The 27,873-nt window shown below is 43.5% G+C and overlaps 3 protein-coding genes across 3 annotated transcripts in view; 1 reads left to right on the top strand and 2 right to left on the bottom strand.

Moving 5' to 3' along the window:
* The first annotated feature begins 7,188 nt into the window (after positions 1 to 7,188).
* On the top strand, positions 7,189 to 10,078 carry LOC112390732 (ankyrin repeat domain-containing protein 6-like). Its single transcript, XM_024731780.1, has 3 exons — positions 7,189 to 7,302; positions 8,003 to 8,129; positions 9,358 to 10,078. Exons 1-3 carry the CDS (start codon positions 7,189 to 7,191, stop codon positions 9,924 to 9,926), a joined length of 810 nt encoding a protein of 269 aa, XP_024587548.1. The 3' UTR covers positions 9,927 to 10,078.
* Positions 10,079 to 13,399: 3,321 nt separating this feature from the next.
* LYRM2 (LYR motif containing 2) lies at positions 13,400 to 15,149 on the bottom strand. Its single transcript, XM_024731781.1, has 3 exons — positions 15,060 to 15,149; positions 14,515 to 14,655; positions 13,400 to 14,071 (listed from the first exon to the last, which is right to left on the bottom strand). Exons 1-3 carry the CDS (start codon positions 15,102 to 15,104, stop codon positions 13,991 to 13,993), a joined length of 267 nt encoding a protein of 88 aa, XP_024587549.1. The 5' UTR covers positions 15,105 to 15,149; the 3' UTR covers positions 13,400 to 13,990.
* A 2,865-nt stretch (positions 15,150 to 18,014) lies between these two features.
* Positions 18,015 to 27,873, bottom strand: part of MDN1 (midasin AAA ATPase 1) — a 157,476-nt gene continuing 147,617 nt past the window's right edge. Inside the window, exons 94-102 of the mRNA XM_024731782.1 lie at positions 27,625 to 27,788; positions 26,838 to 26,927; positions 25,379 to 25,494; positions 24,571 to 24,745; positions 23,070 to 23,143; positions 22,864 to 22,978; positions 21,960 to 22,023; positions 20,353 to 20,495; positions 18,015 to 19,528 (exon numbers count right to left, since the gene is read on the bottom strand). Coding sequence (XP_024587550.1) covers positions 19,340 to 19,528; positions 20,353 to 20,495; positions 21,960 to 22,023; positions 22,864 to 22,978; positions 23,070 to 23,143; positions 24,571 to 24,745; positions 25,379 to 25,494; positions 26,838 to 26,927; positions 27,625 to 27,788 — 1,130 coding nt within the window. The 3' untranslated portion in view covers positions 18,015 to 19,339. The remainder of the gene's footprint in view (positions 19,529 to 20,352; positions 20,496 to 21,959; positions 22,024 to 22,863; positions 22,979 to 23,069; positions 23,144 to 24,570; positions 24,746 to 25,378; positions 25,495 to 26,837; positions 26,928 to 27,624; positions 27,789 to 27,873) is intronic.

The following is a 27,873-nucleotide window of genomic DNA, read 5'->3' as shown; positions in this document are numbered from 1 at the left end:
AAAGAACCAGCTTTTAGTTTTATTGATCTGTGCTGTCGTTTCATTTCTTTTTCATGTATTTTTGATGTGATATTTATGATTTCTTTCATTTTGATAAGTTTCGGTTTTTTGTTTTTCATTTTTCTCTAATTGCTTTAGGTGCAAGATTAGGTTGTTTATTCCATATGTTTCCTGTTTCTTAAGGTAGGAGTGTATTGCTGTAATCTTCCCTTTTACAACTACTTTTGCTGCATCCCATAGCTTTTGGTTCATCATGTTTTCATTGTCCTTTGTACTAGGTAGTTTTTGATTTCCTCTTCGATTTCTTTAGTGATCTCTTGGTTAAGTAGTGTATCGTTTAGCCTGCATGTGTTTTTTTATTTTTGTTTTTTTTTTCCTGGTACGTGGGCCTCTCACCGTTGGGGCCTCTCTCGTTGCAGAGCAGAGGCTCTGGACCCGCAGGGTCAGCGGCCATGGCTCACGGGCCCAGCTGCTCCGCGGCATGTGGGATCTTCCCAGACCGGTGCACGAACCCCTGTCTCCTTCATCGGCAGGTAGACTCTCAACCACTGCGCCACCAGGGAAGCCCCTGTTTGTATTTTTTACAGATCTTTTCCTGTGTTTGATATCTAGTCTTATAGCGTTGTGGTTGGAAAAGATACTTGATACGATTTCAATTGTCTTAAATTTACCAAGGCTTGATTTGTGATCCAAGATATGATATATCCTGGAGAATGTTCCTTGAGCACTTGAGCAAAATGTGTATTCTGTTGGTTTTGGATGGAATTTCCTATAAATGTCAATGAAGTCCATCTTGTTTAATGTATCATTTAAAGTTTGTGTTTCCTTATTTATTTTCATTTTGGATGATCTGTACTTTGGTGAAAATGGAGTTTTAAAGTCCCCTACTATGATTGTGTTACTGTCAATTTCCCCTTTTATGGCTGTTAGCCTTTGCCTTATGTATTGAGGTGTTCCTGTGTTGGGTGCATAAATATTTAAAATTGTTATATCTTCTTCTTGGATTGATCCCTTGATCATTATGTAGTGTCCTTCTTTGTTTCTTGTAATAGTCTTTATTTTAAAGTGTATTTTGTGTGATATGAGAATTCCTAGTCCAGCTTTCTTTTGATTTCCATTTGCATGGAATATGTTTTTCCATCCCCTTACTTTCAGTCTGTATGTGTCTCTAGGTCTGAGGTGGGTCTCTTGTAGACAGCATATATATGGGTCGTGTTTTTGTATCCGTTCAGCCAGTCTGTGTCTTTTGGTGGTTTCTTGCTCCTTCATCTGCTGTGTGTTTTTCTGTCTTCTCATTTTGCTTATCTTACTGTGTTTGGGGTCTCCTTTTTGCAGGCTGCAGGTTCGTAGTTCCCGTTGTTTTTGGTGTCTGTCCCCAGTGGCTAAGGTTGGTTCAGTGGGTTGTGTAGGCTTCCTGGTGGAGGGGACTAGTGCCTGTGTTCTGGTGGATGAGGCTGGATCTTGTCTTTCTGGTGGGCAGGTCCATGTCTGTTGGTGTGTTTTGGGGTGTCTGTGGCCTTATTATGATTTTAGGCAGCCTCTCTGCTAATGGATGGGGCTGTGTTCCTGTCTTGCTAGTTGTTTGGCATAGGGTGTCCTGCACTGTAGCTTGCTGGTCGTTGAGTGAAGCTGGGTCTTGGTGTTGAGATGGAGTTCTCTGGGAGCTTTTCACTGTTCGGTATTACGTGGAGCTGGGAGGTCTCTTGTGGACCCGTGTCCTGTAGTTGGCTGTCTCACCTCAGTGGCACAGCACTGACTCCTGGTTGGAGCACCAAGAGCCTTTCATCCACATGGCTCAGAATAAAAGGAAAGTAAAATAGAAAAAAAGAGGATAAAATAAAATAAAGTAGAGTAAAATAAATTGAAGTTATTAAAATAAAAAATTATTATTAAGAAAAAAGTTTTTAAAAGTTAAAAAAGTAAATGGGCAGACAGATCCCTGGGACAAATGGTGAAAGTAAAGCTATACAGAGAAAATCTCACACAGAAACATACACATACACACTCACAAAAATAGAAAAAGGGGAAAAATAATCTATCTTGCCCCCAAAGTCCACCTCCTCAATTTGGGATGATTCGTGTCTATTCAGGTATTCCACAGATGCAGGTACATCAAATTGATTGTGGAGCTTTACTCTGCTGCTCCTGAGGCTGCTGGGAGAGATTTCCCTTTCTCTTCTTTGTTTGCATACCTCCCGGGGTTCAGCTGTGGATTTGGCCCCGCCTCTGCGTGTAGGTCGCCTGAGGGCGTCTGTTCTTCGCTCAGACAGTACGAGGTTAAAGGAGCTGCTGCTTCGGGGGCTCTGGCTCACTCAGGTCGGGGGGAGGGAGGGCGCTGCGTGTGGGGCGGGCCTGCGGCGGCAGAGACCAATGTGACGTTGCACCAGCCTGAGGCACGCTGTGCGTTCTCCCGGGGAAGTTTTCCCTGGATTCCGGGACCCTGGCAGTGGCGGGCTGCACAGGCTCCCGGGAATGGAGGTGGCGATAGCGACCTGTGCTCGCACACAGGCTTCCTGGTGGCGGCAGCAGCAGTCTTAGCGTCTCATGCCCGTCTCTGGGGTCTGCGGTTTTAGCCGCGGCTTGCGCCCGTCTGTAGAGCTCTTTTAAGCAGTGCCCGTAATCTCTCCTCGCGCACCAGAAAACAAAGAGGGAAGAAAAAGTCTCTTGCCTCTTCGGCAGCTCCAGACTCCTTCCCGGAGTCCCTCCCGGCTAGCCGTGGCGCACTAACCCTTTGAGGGTGTGTTCATGCCGCCAACCCCAGTCCTCTCCCCGCGCTCCAATCGAAGCCCGAGCCTCAGCTCCCAGCCCCCGCCTGACCCCGCGTGTGAGCAGACAAGCTTTTCGGGTTGGTGAGTGCCGGTCGGCCCTGATCCTCTGTGCGGGAATCTCTCCGCTTTGCCCTCCGCACCCCTGTTGCTGTGCTCTCCTCCGTGGCTCCGAAGCTTCCCCGCTCCACCACCCGCAGTCTCCGCCCGTGAAGGGGCTTCCTAGTGTGTGGAAACCTTTCCTCCTTAACAGCTCCCTCCCACTGGTGCAGGTCCCGTCCCTATTCTTTTGTCTGTTTTTTCTGTTTTCTTTCGCCCTACCCAGGTACGTGGGGAGTTTCTTGCCTTTTGGGAGGTCTGAGGTCTTCTGCCAGTGTTCCGTGGGTGTTCTATAGGAGCAGGTCCACGTGTAGATGTATTCCTGATGTATCTGTGGGGATGAAGGTGATGTCCGCGTCTTACTCTTACGCCATCTTCTCCGGACTTGGCAGGTTTTTTTTTTTTGTGGTCCGCGGGCCTCTCACTGTTGTGGCCTCTCCCGTTGCGGAGCACAGGCTCTGGATGTGCAGGCTTAGCGGCTATGGCTCACGGGCCCAGCCGCTCTGCGGCATGTGGGATCTTCCTGGACCAGGGCACGAACCCGTGTCCCCTGCATCAGCAGGCGGACTCTCAACTGCTGCGCCACCAGGGAACCCGGCATGCAGATTCTTAACCACTGTACCACCAGGGACGTCTCAAAATGTTTTTTTAATAGCTGGTTTTTGTTTTTAATTCCAGCCCAGCATCCAGTGAATATTCTGTGCTTTTATGTTATGTGTTAGGTCCCTGTGGTCTCTCTTCATCTAGAGCAGTCCCTGGTTCCTTCTTGCAGTTTCTGTTTTCTTCCATAATATTAACTTTGTAAAGAGTCCAGGCTATTTGTTTTATAGGATGTTTTATATTCTGAATTTGATAGTTTCTTCATGGTGTTATTTAACTTTTTTCTCTATCCCTGTATTTCTGAAAGTTAGGTCTAGAGCAGTAATCCTCAAAGTGTCATCCCCAAAGCAGCAGCATCAGCATCATTTGGGGACTTGTGGGGAAAAAATGCAAATTCTTGGGCTGCATTACAAATCTACTGAATTTAACTGTGAATAAAACTGGGGAGGCAGGGTCTAGCCACCTGTGTTTTAACAGGACCTCCAGGTGATGCTGGTAAAAAACCTAAAGTTTGAGACCAATGGTTAAATATTTTCGGCAAGAATACATCATATTTAACTGTGTAAAGTTCAAATTACATCACATCAGAAGAGATAAATGTCAGGATGTCTCATTTGGCTAACCTGGTAACCACCATCTCTTTCCATTGTAAAGGTATACTTTCCCTTTGTAATTAATAAGAAATGTGTGACAGATACAGGTTTTTAAATGGGAAAGACTTTTAAGAGCTTATAAAATAACACATGTTCATTGGGAAAAACATTCCACATTCCACCTGCAGAACTATTTTCATAGTGACACTCCCCAGAGATCCCTTCCATTACTGTGAATTTTCCCATAGGTTTTTTCTTTTATAGATATAACCTTACTAATTTTTCCTTTTAAACAAATATGGAAGTATACTATGCTTTTTCTTGCAGCTTACTTTTTAATTTAGTAGTACATCTTAGACTTGTAGAGCTACGGTGTGCTTTTTAATGGCAGTGTACTGTTTCTATGCAAGGAGATATACACGTACTTTTTTTTTAACATCTTTATTGGAGTATAATTGCTTTACAATGGTGTGTTAGTTTCTGCTTTATAACAAAGTGAATCAGCTATACAAATACATGTATCCCCATATCTCCTCCCTGTTGCGTCTCCCTCCCACCCTCCCTATCCCAACCTTCTAGGTGGATACAAAGCACCGAGCTGATCTCCCTGTGCTATGCGGCTGCTTCCCACTAGCTATCTGTTTTACATTTGGTAGTGTATATATGTCCATGTCACTCTCTTACTTTGTCCTAGCTCACCTTCCCCCTCCCCGTGTCCTCAAGGCCCTTCCTCTACGTCTGCATCTTTATTCCTGTCCTGCCCCTAGGTTCTTCAGAACCATTTTTTTTCCTTTAGATTCCATATATATGTGTTAGCATACAGTATTTGTTTTTCTCTTTCTGACTTACTTCATTCTGTATGACAGATTCTAGGTCCATCCACCTCACTACAAATAACTCAATATCATTTCTTTTTATGGCTGAGTACTATTCCATTGTATATATGTGCCACATCTTCTTTATCCATTCATCTGTCGATGGACACTTAGGTTGCTTCCATGTCCTGGCTATCATGAAAAGAGCTGCAATGAATATTTTGGTACATGACTCATTTTGAATTATGGTTTTCTCAGGGTATATGCCCAGTAGTGGGATTGCTGGGTCATATGGTAATTCTATTTTTAGTTTTTTAAGGAACCTCCATACTGTTGTCCATAGTGGCTGCACCAATTTACATTCCCACCAGCAGTGCAAGAGGGTTCCCTTTTCTCCACACCCTCTCCAGCATTTGTAGATGTTTTGACGATGGCCGTTCTGACCTGTGTGAGGTGCCACCTCATTGTTTTGATTTGCATTTCTCTACTGATTAGTATACACATATTTTTGCTTCCTGCTTTTTTCACTGAATTTTATATCATGAGCACTTTCCCATGTCCTTGGCTTCATAGTATTCCAGCATATTAATGCAACATAATGTATTTAAACATTCCTTTTGTTAGACACTGAAGTTGCTTATAGTTTTTCATTCAAATAAATGCTGTGAACATTTATGTGCATAAACTTTTGATTGCGTCTGAGGTTATTTGCTCAGAATTAGGATAATTGGGTCCAAAGTTTAGAGTATGTTTAAGGCTCTTGATAAATTTTGGCAAGCTACTTAATTGAAATGTTGTACCAACTTATATCCTACCAGCCGTGTCTGAGCCTCCAACTTCTGCCATCATTTAATGTTAGCATTTTTAAAAAAGTTTTTCCCAATTGATGAAGGACATTTGACTGTTTAATTTGTACTTCCTTGTTTACTGGCGAAATTTTTAAGGTTTGTTATTTGCATTTCATAGAAAGCCCATTTTAAAAATCTTTGAGCCATGATAGATTAGTTACGACAGTTTTGTAAATAAAACGTCACTTCAGCTAGCTCAGGTCCAGAGAGGAATGCATTAGGTGAGTGCTGGGATGTCTCAAGGACCTCTCTTTGGTTCAAAGAAGGTGACAGATTGGGATGTAGAATCTTAGTCCTAATTCCAGATCTCAGGGGAAGGACTCTGGTCCGGCATGAGTCAGGCGCGCATGCCCGGACCTGTCAGCCATGCCCCAGGAACACATTCGCGTGTCCACTTGGGTGCTCTTGGCCGAGCCATTCGTCCGTGCAGGGGGGGCAGGAGGTGGCGGAAAAGGCCAGTCCTAGTAAACAGGCAAAGAGCAGTTGACAGAAAAACGTGAGGAACCAAGCAGGAGGTGCTCGCAGCATCTGCAGACCTGCTGCTGCCTTTTTATTATGGACATCTGAGTGTGGAGCGTCAGCTGTGTCCCCGACAGGAGAGGAAGCTGCCGCTGAGCCCTCCATGGCTGGCTCCCGCTCACAACGGTTCCCTTCTCTGCTTTGGCCCTTGTCAGGCAGTGGGAGTGTGGCCCCATTGGGTGTTAGAGCCCTACAGGAAGTGTCCAGCTGGGGGAGCACAGGGGCACGTGATTGGAAGGTGACAGTCATTTACTCACTGAAACAGTCCCTTTTTTTTTGTTTTTTTGCTTGCTTTGGCCATGCGGCTTGTGGTGCCCGACCAGGGATTGAACCCGCACCCTTGGCAGTGAAAGTGAGGAGTCCTAACCATTGGACCGCCAAGTCCCTTGAAGCAGTCCCTTTGAACTCTGTCCACAACCTTCTTCACATGTGCTTTGACTACTTTCAGTGAAGGACCAAGAGGATTTGTTCACTGGGAAAGCTGGATGAAAGTCCTGAGTATTCAGCTTCTTTCATTTCCTCTTGGGCAGCCACTGACATTTAAAAAGGGGAAGGGGGATTAAAAAAACAATTTTTTAATAAGGGGAGTTGGGGTAGCTCCATACTCCTTGACGTAGTTTTTCCTTGCAGTAATAGTCTTGGCAATAATGTTCTAAGACCCATACAGATTCTTTTTTACCTACCAGGACTGTGTTGGCTCAAGTTGTATATTTACTGTGTACGTATAGTCTCTTAAACCCCTCAGGACTTTTAAATGAGAAAAAGAAGCTTTGGCCTACACAAAAACATGCTCAGGAATTCTGAAAAATCAGAGTTCCATGAATGCCACGGATAAAGACTCGGCTGAGGAGTCTTGCTTTGGTATTCCTGAGCCCGCCTCAGGAGTCAAGATGCCAGGTCCCATCCTTAGATCATCTCAGTCACTCGCCCTTCGCCCATTGAATCCTAGATGCGGGTTCTGGACAAGCTGATGGTTGAGCGACTCTCAGCAGAGAGGACGGAGTGCCTGAACCGCCTGCAGCAGCACTCGGACTCAGAGAAGCACGAAGGAGAGAAACGGCAGGTGAAAACCAGGATCTGTCCGTGCTGACCTTGCACTTGCCACTCTTTTCCCCCCGAGTCAAGGGACTCGGACCCATCATTGAAAACTCCCAGGCCGAGATCCCCTAAAAGCGTTGGTGTCAAAGCGCGTGTCATTTTTATAACCTGAAACGAAGTCAGTAGGAAGGAGCCTGGAGTGTGGTTCCTGTTTGCGCTGAATGTGCTGACCGGAGGTGGAGGCGGGGCAGTTTGTAGAACGTGCTGGAAAGCCGAGCTCCGCCCTGGATCACTGCTATGTGTCGCGCCCCTGCTGGGCCTGCACAAGATTGGGTTCCTGCCCTCGGGCAGTTTGCGGTCCACCCCAGACAGCAGACGTGAAATGAGTACTTGCGAGCATGTGAGTGAGTTCATGCGCCTAGCAGCCAGACGTGCTTGGCGTGGAAGCCGTGGGAAGCTTTGGCTGTTGGCGTCTAAGGAGTCTCTACGTAGCTTAATGAAGATCATAGTTAGCTATCGGCTTGGGCGCTGGGTGAATCCTGGGCTTCAGAGGGCCAACAGAGAAGGCCGTGTGGCCTGTGGGAGGCGGGTAATCCAAAACTTCGGGGCTTGTCCAGAAAAGAGCCTATCACAGTCGAAAAGTCCACATTCTTGAGGTTTTAATTCATAAGCCATGTATCAAAGTCTCCTGATGATTTGTGTACTAACTTGTGGGGTTTTTTTAGATGTCCTTGGTGGATGAATTAAAAACTTGGTGCATGTTAAAGATTCAGAATCTGGAGCTGAAGCTTTCTGGAGATTCTAGGGCCTCCAGGACTAAATCCACACCATCCACTTGCGAGTCCTCCACAGGTAACCGACACCAACATGCAGAGAGAGCCCTTTATCCAAAGGTGATGAAACCCCCCGGTTGCGTTCTCTTCTGCATCTGAAGGCAGTCTGTGTGACAGGGCTGCGGGCAACACAGGATTGTAATGTGAACTCTGTAGGGGCAAGGACCATGCTTTGCCCACTACTGTATTCATAGTTCCTATACGGTAATAAAGCACTCCTATTTAAGTGTTCAGGAATATTTGAATGAAGGAATAAAAGAATTGTTGATCCGTGATAGCAGTGCAATCTTGATGGTGTCAGAGTTGGACCCCAACGATGAGGGTGAGGAAAGGATGTGTCGTCTCAGAAGGGCACTCGCCCCTGCCCTTGTGACTCTTTCCCTTTCTTGTCCTTGATCAGCCTCTTCTACCTTTGGCCAACTCCGTACAGCCTCATTAAAAAACAGTTCATGTATCAAAGCTGCCCCAGGGGCTGGATAAGAGATGCTTTGAGCCAGAACATCTTTACATTAGCTACGGTGGCTACACTCGATGATCAGTTGAGGAGATTCATAGCCTTAGTAATTAGACCTCCATGGGGAGGTTTTGATATGTCACGTGTTTCATGTTACCATAGGCCATCTCTGTATTCGTGGTTTTATCTTCTTTGTGCCCGTAACAGTGGGGAAAATCCTGGGCAAACTTTTCATGCTAGGACTAATTATGGAACTTGTCATGGAGCTCTGGGTATGGGTAATAGGACCGCCTCTCCAAGTGGGAGCTTGGATCAAGGAACTAGTAACCGGGGCTATGGTCTGTAAAGGGCCCGGAAGTTAGAGAATGGGGGTATTGATTCTGATCAGTAAATGCCCAATTCTGTTTTAGGACAAGTAGTGAGATGTGTCATCCTTGGCAATCAGGAAATGGTACCCAGAGCCCTTTACTGTACGTTGAGACAGGCTAAAGGAAAGGCCAGTAACGTTTTTGGCTTAGATGCCGCCAGTGTGTCTAATGCAACATCCCTGAAAGCCCTGACAAGCCAAGATGATAATCAGGGGAGAAGTGGAGGGGAAGGACAGGAGAAGTTGCACACGGTGGGTGATGGTTGATAATCAGGGGAGAAGTGGAGGGGAAGGACAGGAGAAGTTGCACACATGGGTGATGGTTGAGAAGGCTGGTTTACAGGATTCCCGGGACTCTTAAATGCCAGCCCATGTGACTGTATGAACACGGATTCGCTCTCACTTTTGTTTTCCTTCCGAAACCAGGTGTGGATCAGTCAGTGGTGACCGCAGGTCCAGTAGCAGCCTCTGACAGCCCCCCTCAGGTGGTCAGGCCCAAGGAAAAGGCCCTCAGCTCCACAGCCGCCCACAGACTCCAGCAGGAGCTGTCTTCCTTGGACTGTACAGGCTCCCGACTGAGGAGTGTCAAGGTCCAGACAGCCTCGTTACTCTTGAAAGAGGCAGCCAAATGCGACCCGCAGGCTGGGCCCTGTGTTGACAGAGGCACCCAAACCAAGAAGTCTGGGAAAAGTGGGCAGACGAGGCACCGCGGCCAGCAGCCAGCAGCCAGCACCACCTGCGGGCAGCTGCCACCAGCAGGTGGTGAGCAGACTGCCCCTCATACTCGGGACACCTCCCAAGCGCTGGAGCTCACCCAGTATTTCTTTGAGGCTGTTTCCACCCAGATGGAAAAGTGGTATGAAAGGATGATTGAAGAAGCACGAAGCCAAGCCAGTCAGAAAGCCCAGCAAGACAAGGCCACGCTGGAGGAACACATTAAAAGTTTAGAGGAGGAACTTGCTAAACTAAGGACTAAGGTACACAAGGAAAACTAGGGCCTGGGAAGTGGGACGAGAAAGGATTCCTGGGACTTCCCTGGTGGTCCAGTGGTTGACTCTGTGCTTCCAGTGCAGGGGGCTGGGGTTCGATCCCTGATCTGGGAACTAGGATCCTGCATGCCGTGGGGAGGGCGGGGGGGAAGGATTCCTGAAGACTTCCGATCCTGCAGCTGCAGAAGAGCTATGTCGGAGGTGTCAGTTATTGTACACATAGCAGACCTTGCCTTTTAAAAAAAATCACTAATTTCTAAAACGTGCCAGACACATGCTTCCTATGCCCTGAAGTTGTGAAGACTTCAACAATTAGACTGAAACTAGGGGACACCTGGTTTCAGGTTTCATTACAGATTCGAAACCTCAGCTCAAGTTCATCTGAAGTTCAAAAGCTCAGATTAAGCGAGCTGTGCTAAGAAACTGAAGGATGTGTAAGCCTAAACCCTAATATTCAGGATATGAAATAATGTAAATGAAAAGCAAGAAAAAATATGAATCCCTGTGCACTCAAGTCAAGCAGTCATTCAGATCAACACGCCTGCTGTGCTGGACGGTGTCTTTCTGTAAGAGCTGTAACAGACACGCTGAACCCCCTCAAGTTCACAGTTCCCCAAATGCTGACATCTTAACCAGGGAAAACTCACCAAAGAAACTTTGAGGAGAAGGATTTTCATGATGTCACGAGATCCAGCATATCGTAAAATGTTTTGAAAAGTCAGTGTATTTAAATAATGGGTTAATTGGCTAATAATAGCGCTGGGAATGTCAATGAACTCAAACGAGAAAGATTCAGATCATTGGATCATGGTTTCTGTATCTTTCAGCCAAAAGACAGAAACAGTACAATTAATCATAGTGACTTTAAAGTGGATTAATGGAAAAAACATTCACGTAGCAATTACCTGAAATTTCTATAACCTAATTCACAGCCAGTTAGAGTACCTTTCTGAATGTGAGCTTATTGGTCTACATTTTATAAAGAAATAAGGCTGTTTCTTGAAAGTATTTCATTTTGAACCGAGTTGTCATTGAAGAACCTCAAAAGCTTTCCACTGCTTTGTAGCAACTATGTCAAGGTAGATGAGCAATAAACTGACTTGGATCCCAGCTTCAGGGAGCCTGTGGATGTCACTGCATGGAGTACACAAAGTTGCAAAAGTAACAGTATGTTGAAACTTCGGATTTATTTATCTTCCAAGCTTCTTGTCCCTTGTGGCATTATATTCATCTCCTCAAAATTCCATATATGCATAGAAACCTCGATTCTATTTCTATAAACAGAGGAACCAAGCAACTGTTGTAATTTTTGAATGAACCTTTGCTCATTGAGCCAAAGAGAAAATATGACTTCTTGACATGGGAACACCCAGAAAAACAAAAGTATGCATTTAGTCCCTGTGTTCTGCCCATCAAGCTCAGTTGTTTTTGGTTTGTTCTTTTGAATACTGACAATCTATGGATCTAGGCGTTCCTAATAAATGTAGATGTATGTCATCATTACAAAACCTGGACAGGGAATTTATTTGATGTTCTCTCAAGTTTATTTTCAGGTTTGTAAACTCGTCTTTTCATTTAAAACTTCAGTGGCACACTTTAAAGGGGAAAAAAAATGACACAGGGGCAGTCGATATGTTAAATAATAGCCTCAGCCACTTCTCATGCTAGAAAGCTTTTGTATTTAAAACAATTCTAAAAATTTAGATAATATAACAGATAGTATAATAATAAAGGGGTTTAAAGATGGATTTATTGTAGTTAATATACATTAGTTGAACATTCAGACATCTTAAACTTTAGGAACAAAACTTCAGCATTCAAACAACAGTATAGTTTACAGGGAACGGAACACCCAGGCAGTAAATTTGCCTAATCCAAAATACTGATGAAGATGATGAAAAAATGTGTTTCACCAGCGTTCTATTCTGGCCAACATCTTAATGACCATGGTTCCACGTGTGAGAAGAAATCGCTAAATAAATCTTCTCTTGGGCTAAAAAACGGACCTGGCCTGTAATTCAGGAGATACGCAAAGATGTAAGTGAACAAATAACATTAAACTGTTCTTTAGAGAGGAAGGGAAAAGCTTGTCCACGAGAATAGTCATAGTCTCTGGAAGATGAAAATTCAATTTTTCATGTTTTATTCACTTAAAACAAAATCAAAACAAAACTCCACATTAGGTTTTCTTGGGGAGTCTGTAGTATTCGATTCTTGCAAATACAAGCCACAAATGCTCTTACATCTTCCACATACAGCGCTTCCAGGAAGAACACCAAAGTCACTGCTGTCACACTTCATAAAAGGATGGTTTTTAGCTTCAAGATTTTAGATTTACTAGAGATAGCCTGTACTTGAGTATTTGCCAATCATGCTACACAAAAGAGTAAGTCTTTCTAAGGTTCTCTGTTCAGAAACTGTTCACACATGCTTTTCCCTCTGTTCATCAGATGGCTTGATTAACTTACATCTATATAAAACCCTGAAAACTGGCTTATGCAAGCATTTTAGATTAGCCCATCCCCCGGTGGCAGAGTATTCAGAATTATTTTTGCCTTGTGGGTTCTGGAGCTGTGGAAGGGCAAGGGTGGCTCGGAACGCAGGTTAGTGACACACCACTGGTTTACACCTCTCCAATGGCACACAGTCCAACACTAGACACTGTTTATCCTGCAAAAGTTTTTCTACATCTTTCAGATGTAGATTCTTGGATTAACTCTGATTCTTGGATTAACTTTTTAGATTTGTTCTGTAGGTGAACTGCCAATCCCAGCCTCTTCCACGAGCTTTCACTTTCACTAAATTAACTGTTAAACACATTTGGTCTCTTTCAAAAGTGTCCTGAAGTCAACTTCTGTCTCCAATGTATTCTTCAAACTCTGTTTTTTCCTGTCACTGGAGGAGAACCTAATGCACTAAGGAGCTTCCTTAATTAATGATTTATTTTACTTTCCATGTGGATATTAAGGTAACCACATTAGTTTTGACCGGGAGTTGCCTCTTCTTCTTGGTAGGTGCTTCAGTGCATTTGTTAAACTTCTTTCTTCTTTTTCCTACAAAGTTCTAGATTCCCAGTGGTGATCTTTTTGGAAAGTCCTCTTGAGTATCAGATGCAACACATCTGAAGAACATACCTCAACAACCCTGAGGGTTAATGCAGAAGGACTTTCCAAGGAAGCTCCATGGTGTCTCCTGAGGTCAGTACACCTCCAGCCCTATACCTCACACTGTTTTAAAACAGCTTAATTGACTTACACAATAATATATATCAATTATATTTCAAAAAAATTGGGGGAAAATGGCTTTATTCGGATATAATTCACATACCTGTAAAATGTACAGTTCAGTAGATTTTAGTATATTCAGAGTTGTGCGTTCATATAAATAGAATCATACAATACATGATCTTTTGTGACTGGCCACTTAATGTTTTCAAGGTTCATCCAGGTGTAGCATGTATCAGTACTCCATCCCTTTTTGTTTGCTAAATAATATTTTATTGTATGGGTATACCACGTTTTACTTATCCATTAATCAGCTGGTGGGCATTTGGATTATCTACTTTTTGGCTATTATGAATAATGCTGTTTAACCTTTTGGGCAACTGACAGTCTTTTTTCCAAAGTGGCTGCACAATTTTATAGTCCCACCAGCAGTGTTTAAGGGTTCCAGTTTCTCCACATCCTCGCCAACATTTGCAATTATCTCCCTTTTTAATTATAGCCATTCTAGTGGATGTAAATAGTATCTTTTGGTGGTTTTGATTTGCATTTTCCTAATGATGGTGTTGAACATCTTTTTATGTGCTATCGTACTGGTTTTTGCTTCTTCCAAAAACTGCTGACATATCCAAGAACATTTTCAAAATAAAAGGTATGTTTTCAGTGCTAAGACAATTGCTCTTATGCCCTTTTCTTGGCTCTCTCTGATATGCCATGCTCCATGTTCTGGTATTTTGCTCAAGGGCTCTACGTACAGATAGTTTCACTTGGCTTTGGGCTACCCACTGTTGAGCCTAAGCTCAACTAAACACATGGAGACTTTGAAAACCTTTCAGAATAATGCTGTAGTTAAGATCTGGCTAAAGCAAGTGTTTTTTCTAACTCTTTGAGCTGCATATTGCCTTGAGTAATCATCATCCGGATTGTATCCTGTAGAAGAAAGTGAAATCTGGTCACTGTTTTAACTGGTTAAACAAGGTACAGCTCTACCATTTTATTTGTTACAATTAGTAACTAATACTGAGAACTGGCACTGATGCCCTTTAGGAAAGCCAAAAGTTAACAATTAGGGGTACACAATGTCTGGCATGCTTTCATACACCCCAAACATACTTTCTAAACCATCATGCTGTAATATTTATTATCTTTTCGTGTGTGTGTGGTTTAACAGACAAGTTGGGTGGTGCTACTGTAGAGTGTAGATATAGCAAACATTGTTAAAATATCAGTTAAGTGAAAAATCAGTAACATCAAAAGCAATGATCAAGATATACCATCTCAGTGACATATCCCAAGATATTTATCAAATTTTTAAAAAAAACTCATCAGTACAAAAGGGTCAGGGCCTACCGTCACCATGATCTTGGTCTCACCTCTTCGGTGGCACTTTTGTTTCTTTTGAATTCTTCCCTTGCCCAGTGCTTCAGGTATTTGCGATCAGAATCATTTGGAACTTGCCGAATTGCCTGCAAAATCCTTCTGTAGAGGAGGAGAACTTGTTGCCTTCTCACGAACTGTACAGGGGAGGAGAAATGGCAATTACAGCTGCACAGTCGTCAGCCCGGTAGGCTCTTTTCTCTTTGGTTCTCAATTTTGAAAAGGGGAAAGAAAACCACCTTTTTTCTTTTAAGAAAACGGCAAGAAGTTTGTTTGCGTTGTCTCCTTACTCCCTTGTCAAACTTAAAATCGAGTACAAGCAGCAGACCAGTCTTTCCCGCAGTCACCTAGGCAGTGGGGATCTGGGCTCAAGATCAAGAGCCCGGCCCGCCTCTTGCGTCCAATCCGAGTGGGGCGCGCACAGGGTCGTCCGCCCCAGTAGTCCCCGAGACCCCTCTATAGAATGGGTGCAGGGGACGGTAGAGAATCGACCTCAGACCCAGTAAAGCTGCCCTAAGAGGCCGGCGAGGATAGTTGGTACCTGCTTTAGCGTTAGCGTCGCTGGGGGTAAGCGGGAAGCTGCCATCACGTCCCGACAGCGCGGTCCGCCAGAGCCCCAGTGCGCAGGGGCGGAAGTGGGGCGGTGACGGGGCGGGGCGAGCTCGGTTTCCCGGGAGGCGGCCGGCGGCAGTTGCGTTGGCTCCGGGAGCCCGGCAGTCGGGCAGTCGGAACTGAAGCTCAAGGCAGTTTCGCTTTGTCTTAGCCTAAGTTTGCTCATCCGTGAAACAGGATAACAGTTCCTGCTTCACAGGTTGTAAGAATGAGATAGTGGTGAGGTAGCCCAGTTCCTGACACGTGGTTAAGTTTCATTAAATGAAAGGATTTAGGGGGTGAGGGAAGAAAACTATTTTAGTATATTCTTTTTGAGATTTAGTGCGTATAGTGAAAAATTCTAAAAATTTAATTTCTCTTAGTTTGTGTTGTGCTCGTCTCCTTTTCTCGTTCTTGTCCCTGTTCTTTTCTACTGCGAGCATTTTTCCTGGCGTTGTAGTCTTCATGATCGTCCTTAGCTACAAGGCTTTAAATGGTTATCCCATTGCAGTTTTGAGAATTTTGTGTAACTAGTAACGAGGAACCAAATATCCCTACGCCTTGCTTTTTTTCCCCTATAATCGTTTTATCCTCCCCTCAACACACTCCTTATGCTCTTGGGTTATATTAACTGTAAGGGGTTAGTGAATCCCTTCTACTTTTAAAAAAACAGGATTGTTCTGAATTAAAATACAGCCCAAAGTGTTCAATTACCTGTTCGTTCACTGAGCCACTTACTTGATTGCCTTGCTTGGAATCCTTGGAACTCCCTTTTCCCAGTTGTGTACTTCTGGCTACTTTTGTGTGTGTGTTTCCTCGTCTGTAAAGTGAAATAACAGCATCTACCCCAGAGCTGTTGTTGTACTGTATTGTATGTAGTGCGCTGAGAACAGAACCTGGCGCATATAAGCACTCTAAAGATTTTGAACATTACCAGGCATTGTGTGAATGATGCTAATATCATAACCACATATTTCAAAATTTCTCTACTAATTAGCAATTCATTGATTTTTTTTCTCTTAAATAGTAGTGAAGTTAAATATCCCTTGCCACTTTTAGTTACACTTATTTTGTGAATTGTTATGACTTTGGTCCCTTTATGATGAACCAGACTTTTATTCTAATTTTATATGGGCTGTTTGCCATATTTTTTTAAACTTTGATCCTTTTCCTTTTATAGCTTTAAGTCTCTATATAGTCACATGTATTTTCCGTTCTTTTTTGAGCCTTTTCAATTTCATCTTCTCCCCTTCAGAACTTTAAAAAATTTTCAGTTAATGTTTACCTAGGATTTTGGTTTATAGCATAATGGGGATATAAGTTCTTTTCCAGTTGTAAACTATAATTTCAGCACCATTTATTAACTAATTCATGCATATTCCTGGGATTTGTGATACTCCTGGTAAATTCTTTTAGGGTCTGAATAACCCTCAGGATAATTTCATCCAGGTTGTTTTTACTTTTTTGTTGTTGTATGTATTATGATTAGGCAGGAATACTCCCCTGTAGTATCTTGTAAGAGTCTTCTATTAATGGTCTGTATGACCTTTAGAAATGTTTTGTATTATTTTCCTCTAAATCATCTTAGAATCGTTACTGAAATTTTGAATGTGTTGCGTCTATAAAGTGAGAACTGACATTTTTATACTATTTCTTCCCATCCAGAGTCACTCATGCTAGACATTGGTAATGCTGTCACGAGTCATATATGCCCCCTGTTCTTAGAATCACTCTTTGGGTAGGAAGACTTAAGTCCAACATAGTATTTATAGATGTTGTCAAGGCTCATACTGTGGGAGCTCATTCTTCTTGGAGGGCTTATCTGAGCTAGGCAAAGTCAGAAAGGCCAAGTGGGTAAGAGAATTCTAGACAAAGAATGCATGGAACACTGGCAGATTCCAAGGCCCGTGTGGTTTGCTTTGATCAGATCAATAGTGTGGTGGGGATGCTGGGAGAGAAGGGACAGGGGAGGCAGGTAGTGCTAAGAAGCAACAAATGGTACCTTCTTCACAGGAATTCAGAAAGATCTCCTTGGACGTTGTGAGTATGACGAAGTGAAGCTAGCAAAGTGATTCGTAGTCCAAACTACATTTTAATATTAAAAAAATTTTTTTTGGCTGCGTCGGGTCTTAGTTGCGGCATGCGGGATCTTTTGTTGTGGTGCGTGGGCTCGTAGTTTGCGGCACACAGGCTCTCTAGTTGAGGTGTGCAGGCTTCGCTACCCCGTGGCGTGTGGGATCTTAGTTCCCTCACCAGGGATCGAACCTGTGTCCCCTGCATTGGAAGGTGGATTTTTTACCCCCAGGGAAGTCCCCCTCAAGCTACATTGTAAGAGAGCTCCAGCTGCACTGCAGTCAGAGGAAAGCAAAAGGGAAGACAGAATAAGGTAAATATCCAGAAGTTAGACCGGACAAGATTGGGGTTTGGATGGAGGTGGAGAGGAAGGTAAGGCAAATGTAAAGGTTGAGCTCCACGTGAGGGTGTGTGAGAGAGCAAGCCTATCCGCAGCCACTTCTTCTAAGGCCTCAGCTGTGTCACTCTTCCTAACCAACGCCCTCAGTTCCTGATGGGTCTCCTGTGTCTGCTCCTGTGCTTCCCAGCCCTTTTCCTGTCACAGCACAAACTGAAGCTAGCACTCTTGGGTAACTTGCTTACTGAAATTCGTCTGTTCCAGACCCTATTAGCTATCCCAGGGCCAAGGGAATCACTTATGCTGGTACATCAGTTGGGATGCTTCAGCTTAGCTTGTCCTGTCAATTAAAGGTAGATATGATGGACCGCATCACAGTCATAATGTCAGTGTCTTCCCTCCCTGCTGGAAGATTAAACTTCCTGCCTCACAGAGGCCTTTGGCAGTGATACATCTCTTACACTCAGATTTCATTTTGGAGCAGCACAAGTTACATCAACAGTGGTATATTTTTTAATAGTTTTCAGAATATAAGCTGCATAGCTTTTTAGAATAAAAAATGATATAACAACTTCAGGTACATACATGCTTTAGGAAACCTGGTTAAACAACAAGCAAACTGTCTTTGAGGACCACCTCAAAAGGGTGGCACACTTCACAGTGTAACTTGATAACAGACACGGAGATAGATGATTACGTCATGGCATGTTGTCTACGAAAGAACATCTGACAGAGCTTAAAGAGAACACAGCACACAGTTAAGTATTCAAGCACTGCTTTTTGGCCAAGTAAAAACTGCCTAAAAACTGTTGTTGATGGATTTTTGACTGGAAGAAAAGATGTGGCTGCTTAGTTCTTCTGATACAGCACTTCTTTTCCAGCATAAGACAGGCTCAGTTCAACTTGAAATCAGTGTGAGGAATGATTCTTCCTCTTAACTGTTAAGAAAAAATGAACTAAAGAAATAAATTACTACAACAGCAGGAACTATGGCACAGAGAGAATGAAATAAAGGAAAAATCATCCTTCCATCATTGCATAGTCTCCCGAAGCAGCAACGGTGAAGGGGAGGACACTGAAGAGCCATTTCGCTCATACATGGCCCAAGGGTCATTTTCTGATGATTTGGGCTCCCATGATGTCTGGTTGTTTTATAAAAAAACACACACACATACCACAAGCCTCCTCCCCTCGTAGAGAAGTTAGTTCCTTTCACAAGAAGCACAGTAAAAAAAAAAAAGACTCACCCGCAGCTGCCTTAGCCACTTGACAGCTTTCGGGTACACACTGTGGGCTTCGCAAGGCCAAGGCTTATTAGTGCAGGGTCAAAAGGGAAGTTAAGTTCCCTTTAGTCCTTTGCCCAGAGGCCTGGCACAGTCCCATGCTTCCAGCAGCATCTCCTCATGGAAGTGTCCAGGGTCCCTGGGCGGGAAGGCAGGCAGCTGGGTGCCAAGGGTGGGGTGCAGCCTCCTCTTGGGCCAGGACTTCTGAGACGAGCCCAATGGGCAGCGCCACCCCACCCCCCAGGTATGAGCCCAGACACCTGCTGCTGCTGTTCCTTCACCCCAAGTTTATTACAAGCACTGGAGCCCAGGCACAGCAGGGAGCATGAGTTTTCTCTAGGCTCTGAAATCGTGTTGTAAAATAAAATGTTGCAATAAAATTTTTTGTAGCTGTTAGGTGAATTTTATAAATCAAATCTAAGATTAAATACCATTTTTGAGCTGGGAGTTCAGAAACAGTTGTCCAAAAGGGAGCACCCGGCAAGCAGTGTGACATTCTGACTGCAAAGTCTCACTTAGGACTGTGTTCCTTCTGTTCTACGGGTGGTCAGAGGCTGTCACCAGCTCAAACCACTGCCTGAGAGCATCGCTGAGCGTCTCGGGAAGTGCGTTCACATCGCGTAGGATTATATAGAACGGGAATGGGAACTCTTCCATGTAGGATCGGATTTCAGGCATCTCTCCAGGCCCTTTAAATATTGGTACCTTGATGTCCAAGATAGAATCCTGGCCAAAAAAACACATTTAGAAATAAAAAAACTAAATCAGTGTCCTTGGCTAGCTCTTTTATGATCTCCTCTGCAGACAATTTTTAGGTCTCACATGTCTAATTCCTGCTTATAAAAATAGCTCTTATTACTAAGTAAAACAGAACTCTCAATAAGGAGGCGGCAGATCTCTTTCTGAGCACCCCTTCCAGGAGAATGGCCACTAAAAGGGAAGGAAAGGGGTAGATAAGCAAACCTGATTTCCCTACAATGGTATTTCCTATTCTCTACTTGGAATAATTCACGTTGAATTTTCAGCTTGCAATCCAGGCCTTAATGTGACCTGCAGAGACAGTACTTCCCCGGGAACAGACCACCCCGTGGACATCTTTCATGTAGCGACTGATGCTTCCTCCTTTGAGGAGGGCACTGCTGAGATCCAAGTACTTGGAAAGGCTGGTCTGTTTCCAACGGACAGGGCCCATCATCGAGGCTGCGATACCTGCAGCGACGCTGTGCAGAGGGAGATGACCCACCAGAGTACTAGTCAGCACAGAAAGTGGTAAGAGGATAGACTGAGTCAGTCTGAATACTGGCTTCCTTGTCATTACCTACAACCTCTGTGCTTCTGTCCTTCACTGTAGAGTGGGAATAACCATCCCTACATCACTGAGTTACTGCTCGGTTACATGAGAAAATAATTATAAAATGCCTAGAACAGTGTCCTTCAGGATGCCATGAATGTTATAGGAGTTCTCGGTATGACTGTGAGACCCAGGCCATTCTTCAGATAGAACAACTTGAAGGGAATCCCCAGAAAAGTGGCTTTTAGTAATCACTCACCCGTGAACTGGGATTGTCCAACACAACAAAAATGACAAAGATGTTAGCATTCCGGGCGGCCTGAACTGCTGCTAGGACTCTGTCTTTGCCCTCAAAGAAAAGGCCACGTCCATCAGAGACCACCAGGAGGAGCTGTGCAGTTTCTGTAGTAGAACATAACAGCAGAGGAACAACTCAACTCAAACGACAAATCAAACTACGTATGGGGACTTCCCTGGTGGCGCAGTGGTTAAGAATCCGCCTGCCAATGCAGGGGACACAGGTTCGAGCCCTGGTCCAGGAAGATCCCACATGCCGCAGAGCAACTAAGCCCGTGTGCCACAACTACTGAGCCTGCACTCTAGAGCATGCACGCCTAGAGCCCATGCTCTGCAACAAGAGAAGCCATTGCAATGAGAAGCCTGCGCACCACAAGGAAGAGTAGCCCCTGCTCGCCGCAACTAGAGAAAGCCTGCGCGCAGCAATGAAGACCAACGCAGCCAAAAATAAGTAAACTACGGACAGTAAGACAAATTAGTGCAGGCTTTCTCTGTGCTATCAAAACCAAGCAGTTCTCTGAAACTGGTGAATTCTGGGCACAAATAAAGGGGGCCTCCAATTAGATCTATTACTTTGAACGTGTGAGTCACAGACAAGGCTGCACAAAGACATACAAAACTTCTGTCAATAAAACAATTTCCCAGTAGTGCCTTGGGGAATGTCACATTTAGATCAACTTCGTTGTACAGCAACATGTGAGAATTAAAACATATGTTTATGGATATGAAGTATAAAAAGAGCAGTCCTGAGTAGACCATTAGAAGAAAGTGCCCAAATCAGAAACCTAGAACTGTATCTTCCAAATTTCAGTCATTGTCTGTTAGCTTCAGATTTCTGTCAATTTCTTGTACCTAAATTGTTTTTTTCTTGAAAAAAAACTTAAATAGAAATTTAAACAAAAACTTAAATAGAAGGGACCACTAAAATGAACAGTGAATAAAAATGTATTAAAATTTTTAGCATATTATATTTTTAGCATATTTTCCAGTGAAAGACTGTTGTGCTTAAAGGCAGGCCGTCTCTGTCAAGGAAGGTTAGCAAGTGTTGAGAGGCATGAATGACCTGCTTCAAAGGGAAGTCTTCCCATGGTACAATCAGAATTGAGGATTTAGGGAAAGGCTAAAGAACTGGTGTGCCACAAAAGCTCCAAATCAATCGTGGATGGATTAGCTGGTTTCTGAATTATGTCCTTCTCCATTTTCCTTTGTTATTAAAATATTGAAGAATACTCTTTACATTTAATTCCACATACCCTTACTCCTTTCATTCACAGTTGAACTCAAATCTATCAAATATATACTAGTTAATTACAAACTAGTTGGTGTCTACCTTCTCCTTTGATTATAAGCCTCTTGAGTATGGGTTCAATAAAAGTTTCTGAATGAATGAACGGGTGAGTAAAAAATTCCATGAATATTTAATACCTCTGCCTCATCCCGTTTATGTGTTTTCCTACAGAGCTTACACTTTAAAAGATGGTGATGGGTACACTGAGATGAAAAGCAACTTGCAAACAGTACGAGAACAGAAAAGCGTGTTATTAGCAAAGACCAAAGAACGCAGCTCACCTGGACTGATGTTTTGTGAGAGCTGCTGAGCGGCTGCAAACATGTTGGCTACAGACTCTAGAAACTAAACCAGAAATAGACGATTAGGAAACTATTTAAGCTCTCTTCCCACTATCACAGAGACTGAAATTACTTCTGGCACTTAAGTGATTATCAGATAACCATCTCAAATCTATAGCAATCAAACTGTCCCTTCCATCCATCCGTAAAGGACTGACAATCCTTGCACTTGGCATTTACGTTGGGTGCTGGCATTCTCAAGCACAGACAAGACCTGTGTCCCTGGCATATACCCCAGTAGTGTTCTACAAGACACCCCAAAGGAAAAGAAACACTTCCTCTGGGGGACAAGAAGTCAGTAATCCCCCAAATGAACCAAAGAGCTGTCTTCTTTCAAGAAAGGAAAACAGCTGAGCAAAAAAAAGAAGGCAAGAAAACATAAAATATCCAGTGTAACGAGAAGGAGGCTAAATTACGGCAAGAACCAGGACAGAATTGTTACCCCATATGCTGTGTTTAGAACGTACGCCATGCCGAGCAAGCACTGGCTTCATTTCACATCATCTTCTCTAGGCTAAATGGTAGAGAGAAACTGGCCTTGACCCACTTGATAAGGGTACTGGGAGGTGGTTCATTTTTCCAAAATGTTCCAAACCTCTCAAAATAGGGAGCCAGAAAATCAATGATGCAAAGTCAAATGATCTTTGAAAAACTGAGAAAAAGAGATCACATCCTATTTAATAATGGATGCCAAGGGAGATTCTATTCCAGTGGTACACCAGCTGATGCTTAGGACTATTCTCTTCTGTAAATTTTACCATACTGGGGAGGAGGGAGTTCTAAAAATTATGTCTGTCCTATACCATAAAATAACTGCAGAAGACATCTGAAGTCATCAGCATACCTGAGCAATCTTGGTTTTCTTTTGTTGGAATTTGCAGAGCCGCAGAATCTGGGACCCTGAGTAATCACTGAACTGTTCGTGGAATGGGTGTAACAGCTTTACGGACTCTCCAAAACTTGGGGGAGAAAACCCAAATACAATGGGAGTTATTTTTTGTCATGCAAAAAAAGGCTGGTTTTCCCAATGGGATTAAAAGGCACTCTTACCTGCACACCGCAATCTGACCCACTTCCAGAAAGGTTAGAGCATTTCCAATCACAGCCAGAGATTCAAAGGCAAGCTGTGAAACAGAAAGTGAAGGGTTGAAGAAATCGGAATATCCTCTACACCAATGCCTTTCAACCTTTTTTATACCAAGATTCCCACAGAAAACACTACTTTTTTGTTATGGCACACAGGGGAACAACATCAATATGGCTATTCACAACCGACTCAGAGGCTTTGGTGGCTTTGGTAGCCTTAGGCCCCGGCTAATAGCACAAGCGCCGAAACCCAATATCCTTTATCCTAGTAGGAAAGGTCTGCTCTAGACTTCATCCAATAAAAGCGATCTTGAGAAATTTGGTCCATAAATTTTTAAGGTTTCTTCCCCCTTTTTTGACTATATAAAGTAATCTCTCACGGGTAAAAGATTTTAAAAACCAATTTATTCTAATCTATGCATAAATGACAGTATAGTTTCAGAATTTAAATTCAGTTAAAAAGATGACGATACTTGTAGCAACTAACATCTGTTGAACGTGCATCAAGTGCCAGGCACTAAACTGAGTGCTCTGCATACATGACTTCACTTAGTCTCATAACAGCTCTGAGCTTGAGTAAGTATTGTTATGATCATTTTTTCAGAAGGTAAAACTCACAAAATGAACTGCCCAAAGTCATGCGGTGCTAAGTGGGGAATTGAGACCTGAACACAGGTGCAGAGGTTACACTTTTTCCAGCAGAGCCTCTGCACAGCCTTCAGGCTGCTCACTGACTTGTGCTGGGCAACAGCATCACTGCGAAGACCCCCCAACTCTCCACGTCCCTGACGGCGGGGGGAGTGGGGGGGTCGTAACTCCACCCAGGCTCCTAAGCCTTGTTACTACTGATAGAACACTAACTCTACACAGACGTAAAGAAACGTGTACTGAAGACATCTTCTTAAAAAATCAGGGATATTCAGGGCTTCCCTGGTGGTGCAGTGGTTGAGAGTCCGCCTGCCGATGCAGGGGACACGAGTTCCTGCCCCGGTCCGGGAAGATCCCACATGCCGCAGAGCGGCTGGGCCCATGAGCCATGGCCGCTGAGCCTGCGTGTCCGAAGCCTGTGCTCCGCAACGGGAGAGGCCACAATAGTGAGAGGTCCGCGTACCGCCAAAAAAAAAAAAATCAGGGATATTCAGATATTACGTTGTGCATGGTCTTAAAAGAATATAGTACATTCATTCAGTGGAAAGTAAACACTGACAAAGTTACTTACTCTGCAACTAGACAATAGCACGGCCATGCTAAGAAACACAACGATCTAAACGACCTACAGCAGTAAGACACCAAAATTTTTTGAGACGTCCTGAAATTGCCCCTTTGAACTTTTTAAATGTTATATCTTCTCAAATATGGTCTCATATTCTCAGAACTAACTGGTATTTCAAAGTGTTTTTTCGCCAGAACATATTTAAAACATTCAGGTAGCCCATCAAACTGCCACTATGCTTCTCCTCCTCACCTGTTTGGTATGGTTGTCTACCATGCTAGAGGAGTCATCGACAGCCAGACAAATCTGATACTGCCGTTTACTGGGCTTGGTCCTTCGAAGCCAAATCTTGTCTTTCCGAAACTGACTGGCAATGTATGGAATGACCTTCCGCATGTTCAGTCGCTTCCCAGTTCGATAGTCTCCTCTGTTAAATTTAACCAAACAGGAGCAAGATTAAGGATAAAATCACAGTAATAATAACTTATAACCAGTAATACCAAATAACCAGTAACCTGGCACAATGAAGTGTTACTGTCAATTGAGATTATTAAGGGCTGGGATCTTCTTGATCAGCAGCCAGAAACACTGGATATGTATGTGGCAAGAATAATTAGGTCCTTTTAGAAAATTTAAATACTTTTTAAAAAGAAAAAAAATGTCTGCATTGAATATTAAGTCTTGGATTCTCTTTTGTGTTCTGAAACTATGCTTCTGGACACATCTTTGGAAAGATCTAGGTAAGTGACGCATGCAGCAATTGAGTGATCCAACATGTAGAAGGTGAGCAGCACACACACCCAAAGGCTCAACCAATTCTCCCATCAGGTATTAATTAACTAGTCACAGAAAGTGCGTTCATACTGAACTTCACAGAAACTTCTGTGGTAGAGATGATAAAATGGCAACAAGGTAAGGAACGCCATACTAGAGCCTGTGCAGCACAAGTGGCAACCTAGACGCCAACACCATAGCTGTTACGTGCTAATAAGCTCAGCAGAAAAGGTGGCACTGCCATCTTTCCAGGGCACCATGAGTGCATCCAACGGAGAAGACTTACTTCAGCTTGGCAGCCTGGGTAGGCTCTAATATGAGACGAAGCTGTTCACACAGCTGTTGTGAAAGAGGTGCAGTTAAGACCAGGTAACTCTGCCACATCTCCACTGCTGCCTTCTCCTGTGACAACAGCAACAACATGTAAGTTACCCTTAGAAGGCTGGAGCCAACCAAAGTCATTACAGCAAGATGAAGGCCTGAAACAAAGCAGTAGAAAACAACCTGCTTCTCTTGTCAAACTGCTATCTGATTCACCTGGTTTAAAATGTCTCCTTCCTGGGCTTCCCAGGTGGCACAGTGGTTAAGAGTCCGCCTGCCAGTGCTGGGGACACGGGTTCAAGCCCTGGTCCGGGAAGATCCCACATGCCACGGAGCAACTAAGCCCGTGTACCACAGCCACTGAGCCTGCACTCTAGAGCCCACAAGCCACAACTACTGAGCCCGAGAGCCACAACTACTGAAGCCCGCACACCTACAGCCCGTGCTCTGCAACAAGAGAAGCCACTACAATGAGAAGCCAGTGCACTGCAACAAAGAGTAGCCCCTGCTCGCTGCAACTAGAGAAAACCCATACCCAGCAACGAAGACCCAATGCAGCCAAAAATAAATAAAATTTAAAAAGAAAATAATTAAAAATAATAAATAAATAATAAATAAATAAACAAAATGTCTCCTCTTCCACCAAAGCCACAACTCATAGTTCCAATGAGAAAATAAGGTAATAAAATACTGGAATTCATGACCAAATCAATGCCTTATTCACATCACCTATGAGGAGTATATAATGTGTACCCTTCACGTGGAGAGGGAGCCATGATGGGTAATTTTGGTGCCAGGAGATCCAGCCACTTGATCACGGTCTCTCAGGCTCATGTTTCAAAAACAAAAGTGACGAGTGCAAACCTCTCAAGTAACACTCAGCAGTGTGCTTATTTCCTGAACACAAAGCTCCATGGTTAATTTTTTTTTTTTGGCCAATTATGGCAGAGCAGTCAATACATGAGGTGAAAATAATTATCATTATTATCAGATACAAAATTAAAATATGTGTATTTAGTAAATATTAGTAAATTCAGGATGCAAGGTCATTGAAAAGGAAACATCTGGTTTATCTACACTGCCATATTATATCAGCTGGCAATGTTCCAGGTGGCCTATTCAGAGTGACACAGTATAGACTTTTGTCCCATGTTTCAACCACTGTCACATCTATTACATCCATTACAGATTGAGCAATGGAAGTTAAAGAATTAAACACACCAGTTTCTCTGTTTTAATTAAGCTACAGATCTAGTGGCAAACCAGGCAGAAAACAATGGATAGATGTAGGTTTCAGAATTATAATTATATTCTCCATATACTCGGTCGCTTTGACCAAGGTAATTGGAGTTAAGAATCTATTAAGTTTCCTGTACCTTAAAAAACAAAAGTCAAGATATTTTATAAAAACACCAGTGACTTACTTCTTCTGGGTTTCCAGATTCGTGTGGCTGCCATGTTTCCAGCTGTCTCTCCAGCTCCTGTCTTAGTTCATTGACATCTTTTAAGAAGGGCTAAGAGGGAAAAGCCACAGATAGAGGAGACCCAGGTTGAAATCACCAACTCACTATACCTGGTTGCCTTATTCCCTGCAGTATGAACTCCCCCTGAGATGCAAAACTTGAGCAAATTTAATGGCACAATTAAGACACCAGACAACCATTCTTCTCATTATGTAGAGGCAAAATGGATAAAGGAAATAGTAACATTTAATAAATCCATCCCAGTAAAACAAAATACCCAGGAAGATATCAATAATGGAAATATTCTTTAATTAATCTAGACTATAATTAAGTCAAAGAATTAGGGACAACAACTCAGTTAATTTACGCTCTTCCTAAATGCAGGCATTAAGTCAACGATTCTTACTACTTAACCAACGTAAACTTAACTGTCCTGCAGGCTCCTCACACAAGGCTGGTGGATATGAGAGGAGTAGATGTGAGAGCCAGAGGTCCAAGGACAAGACCCACCATCGTGGCCAGGTCAGGACACCGACCATCCACGGTGACCCTGGGATTAACTGTTAGAAGTGTTATCTGCTCAGAGAACACGTCGTACCAACAGTACTCCTTAAAAGACTGATATGATACTCCAAAACAACCAGATGCTACATAAAGTTAAGACTAACATGTCTTAAGTTGTTTAAAAGCAACTTATAATTATGTTTTGTCAACTTATTGAAGTAGTAATTTGTGAATGTTTTAGTACCTGGAAAATCGTGTCCACAAGGAACTGATGAGCTGTATGAATGGTCGAATCTCGGCTTCTCTCTGGTTTCTCATTCTCTGTCTCCCTGTGGGATGTGTCTGTCCTGGGGTCTTGGTCTTCCTCTGTGTTAACAGTTTGGGTCTCCATCTCCATCTCTTCAAAGCCTGTTCTCACACCATAATGTCAACATGAAGACTCAGCCTTCGCAGTCACGTGTCAATCCTAACAATTACTCAGACTTCACTCATT

This window comes from Neophocaena asiaeorientalis, unplaced genomic scaffold (assembly GCF_003031525.2).
Source record: "Neophocaena asiaeorientalis asiaeorientalis breed wild unplaced genomic scaffold, Neophocaena_asiaeorientalis_V1.1 scaffold232, whole genome shotgun sequence".
NCBI lineage: Eukaryota > Metazoa > Chordata > Mammalia > Artiodactyla > Phocoenidae > Neophocaena > Neophocaena asiaeorientalis.
The sequence above is the reverse complement of the archived record's forward strand: the minus strand, read 5'-3'. Positions and strand labels throughout refer to the sequence as shown.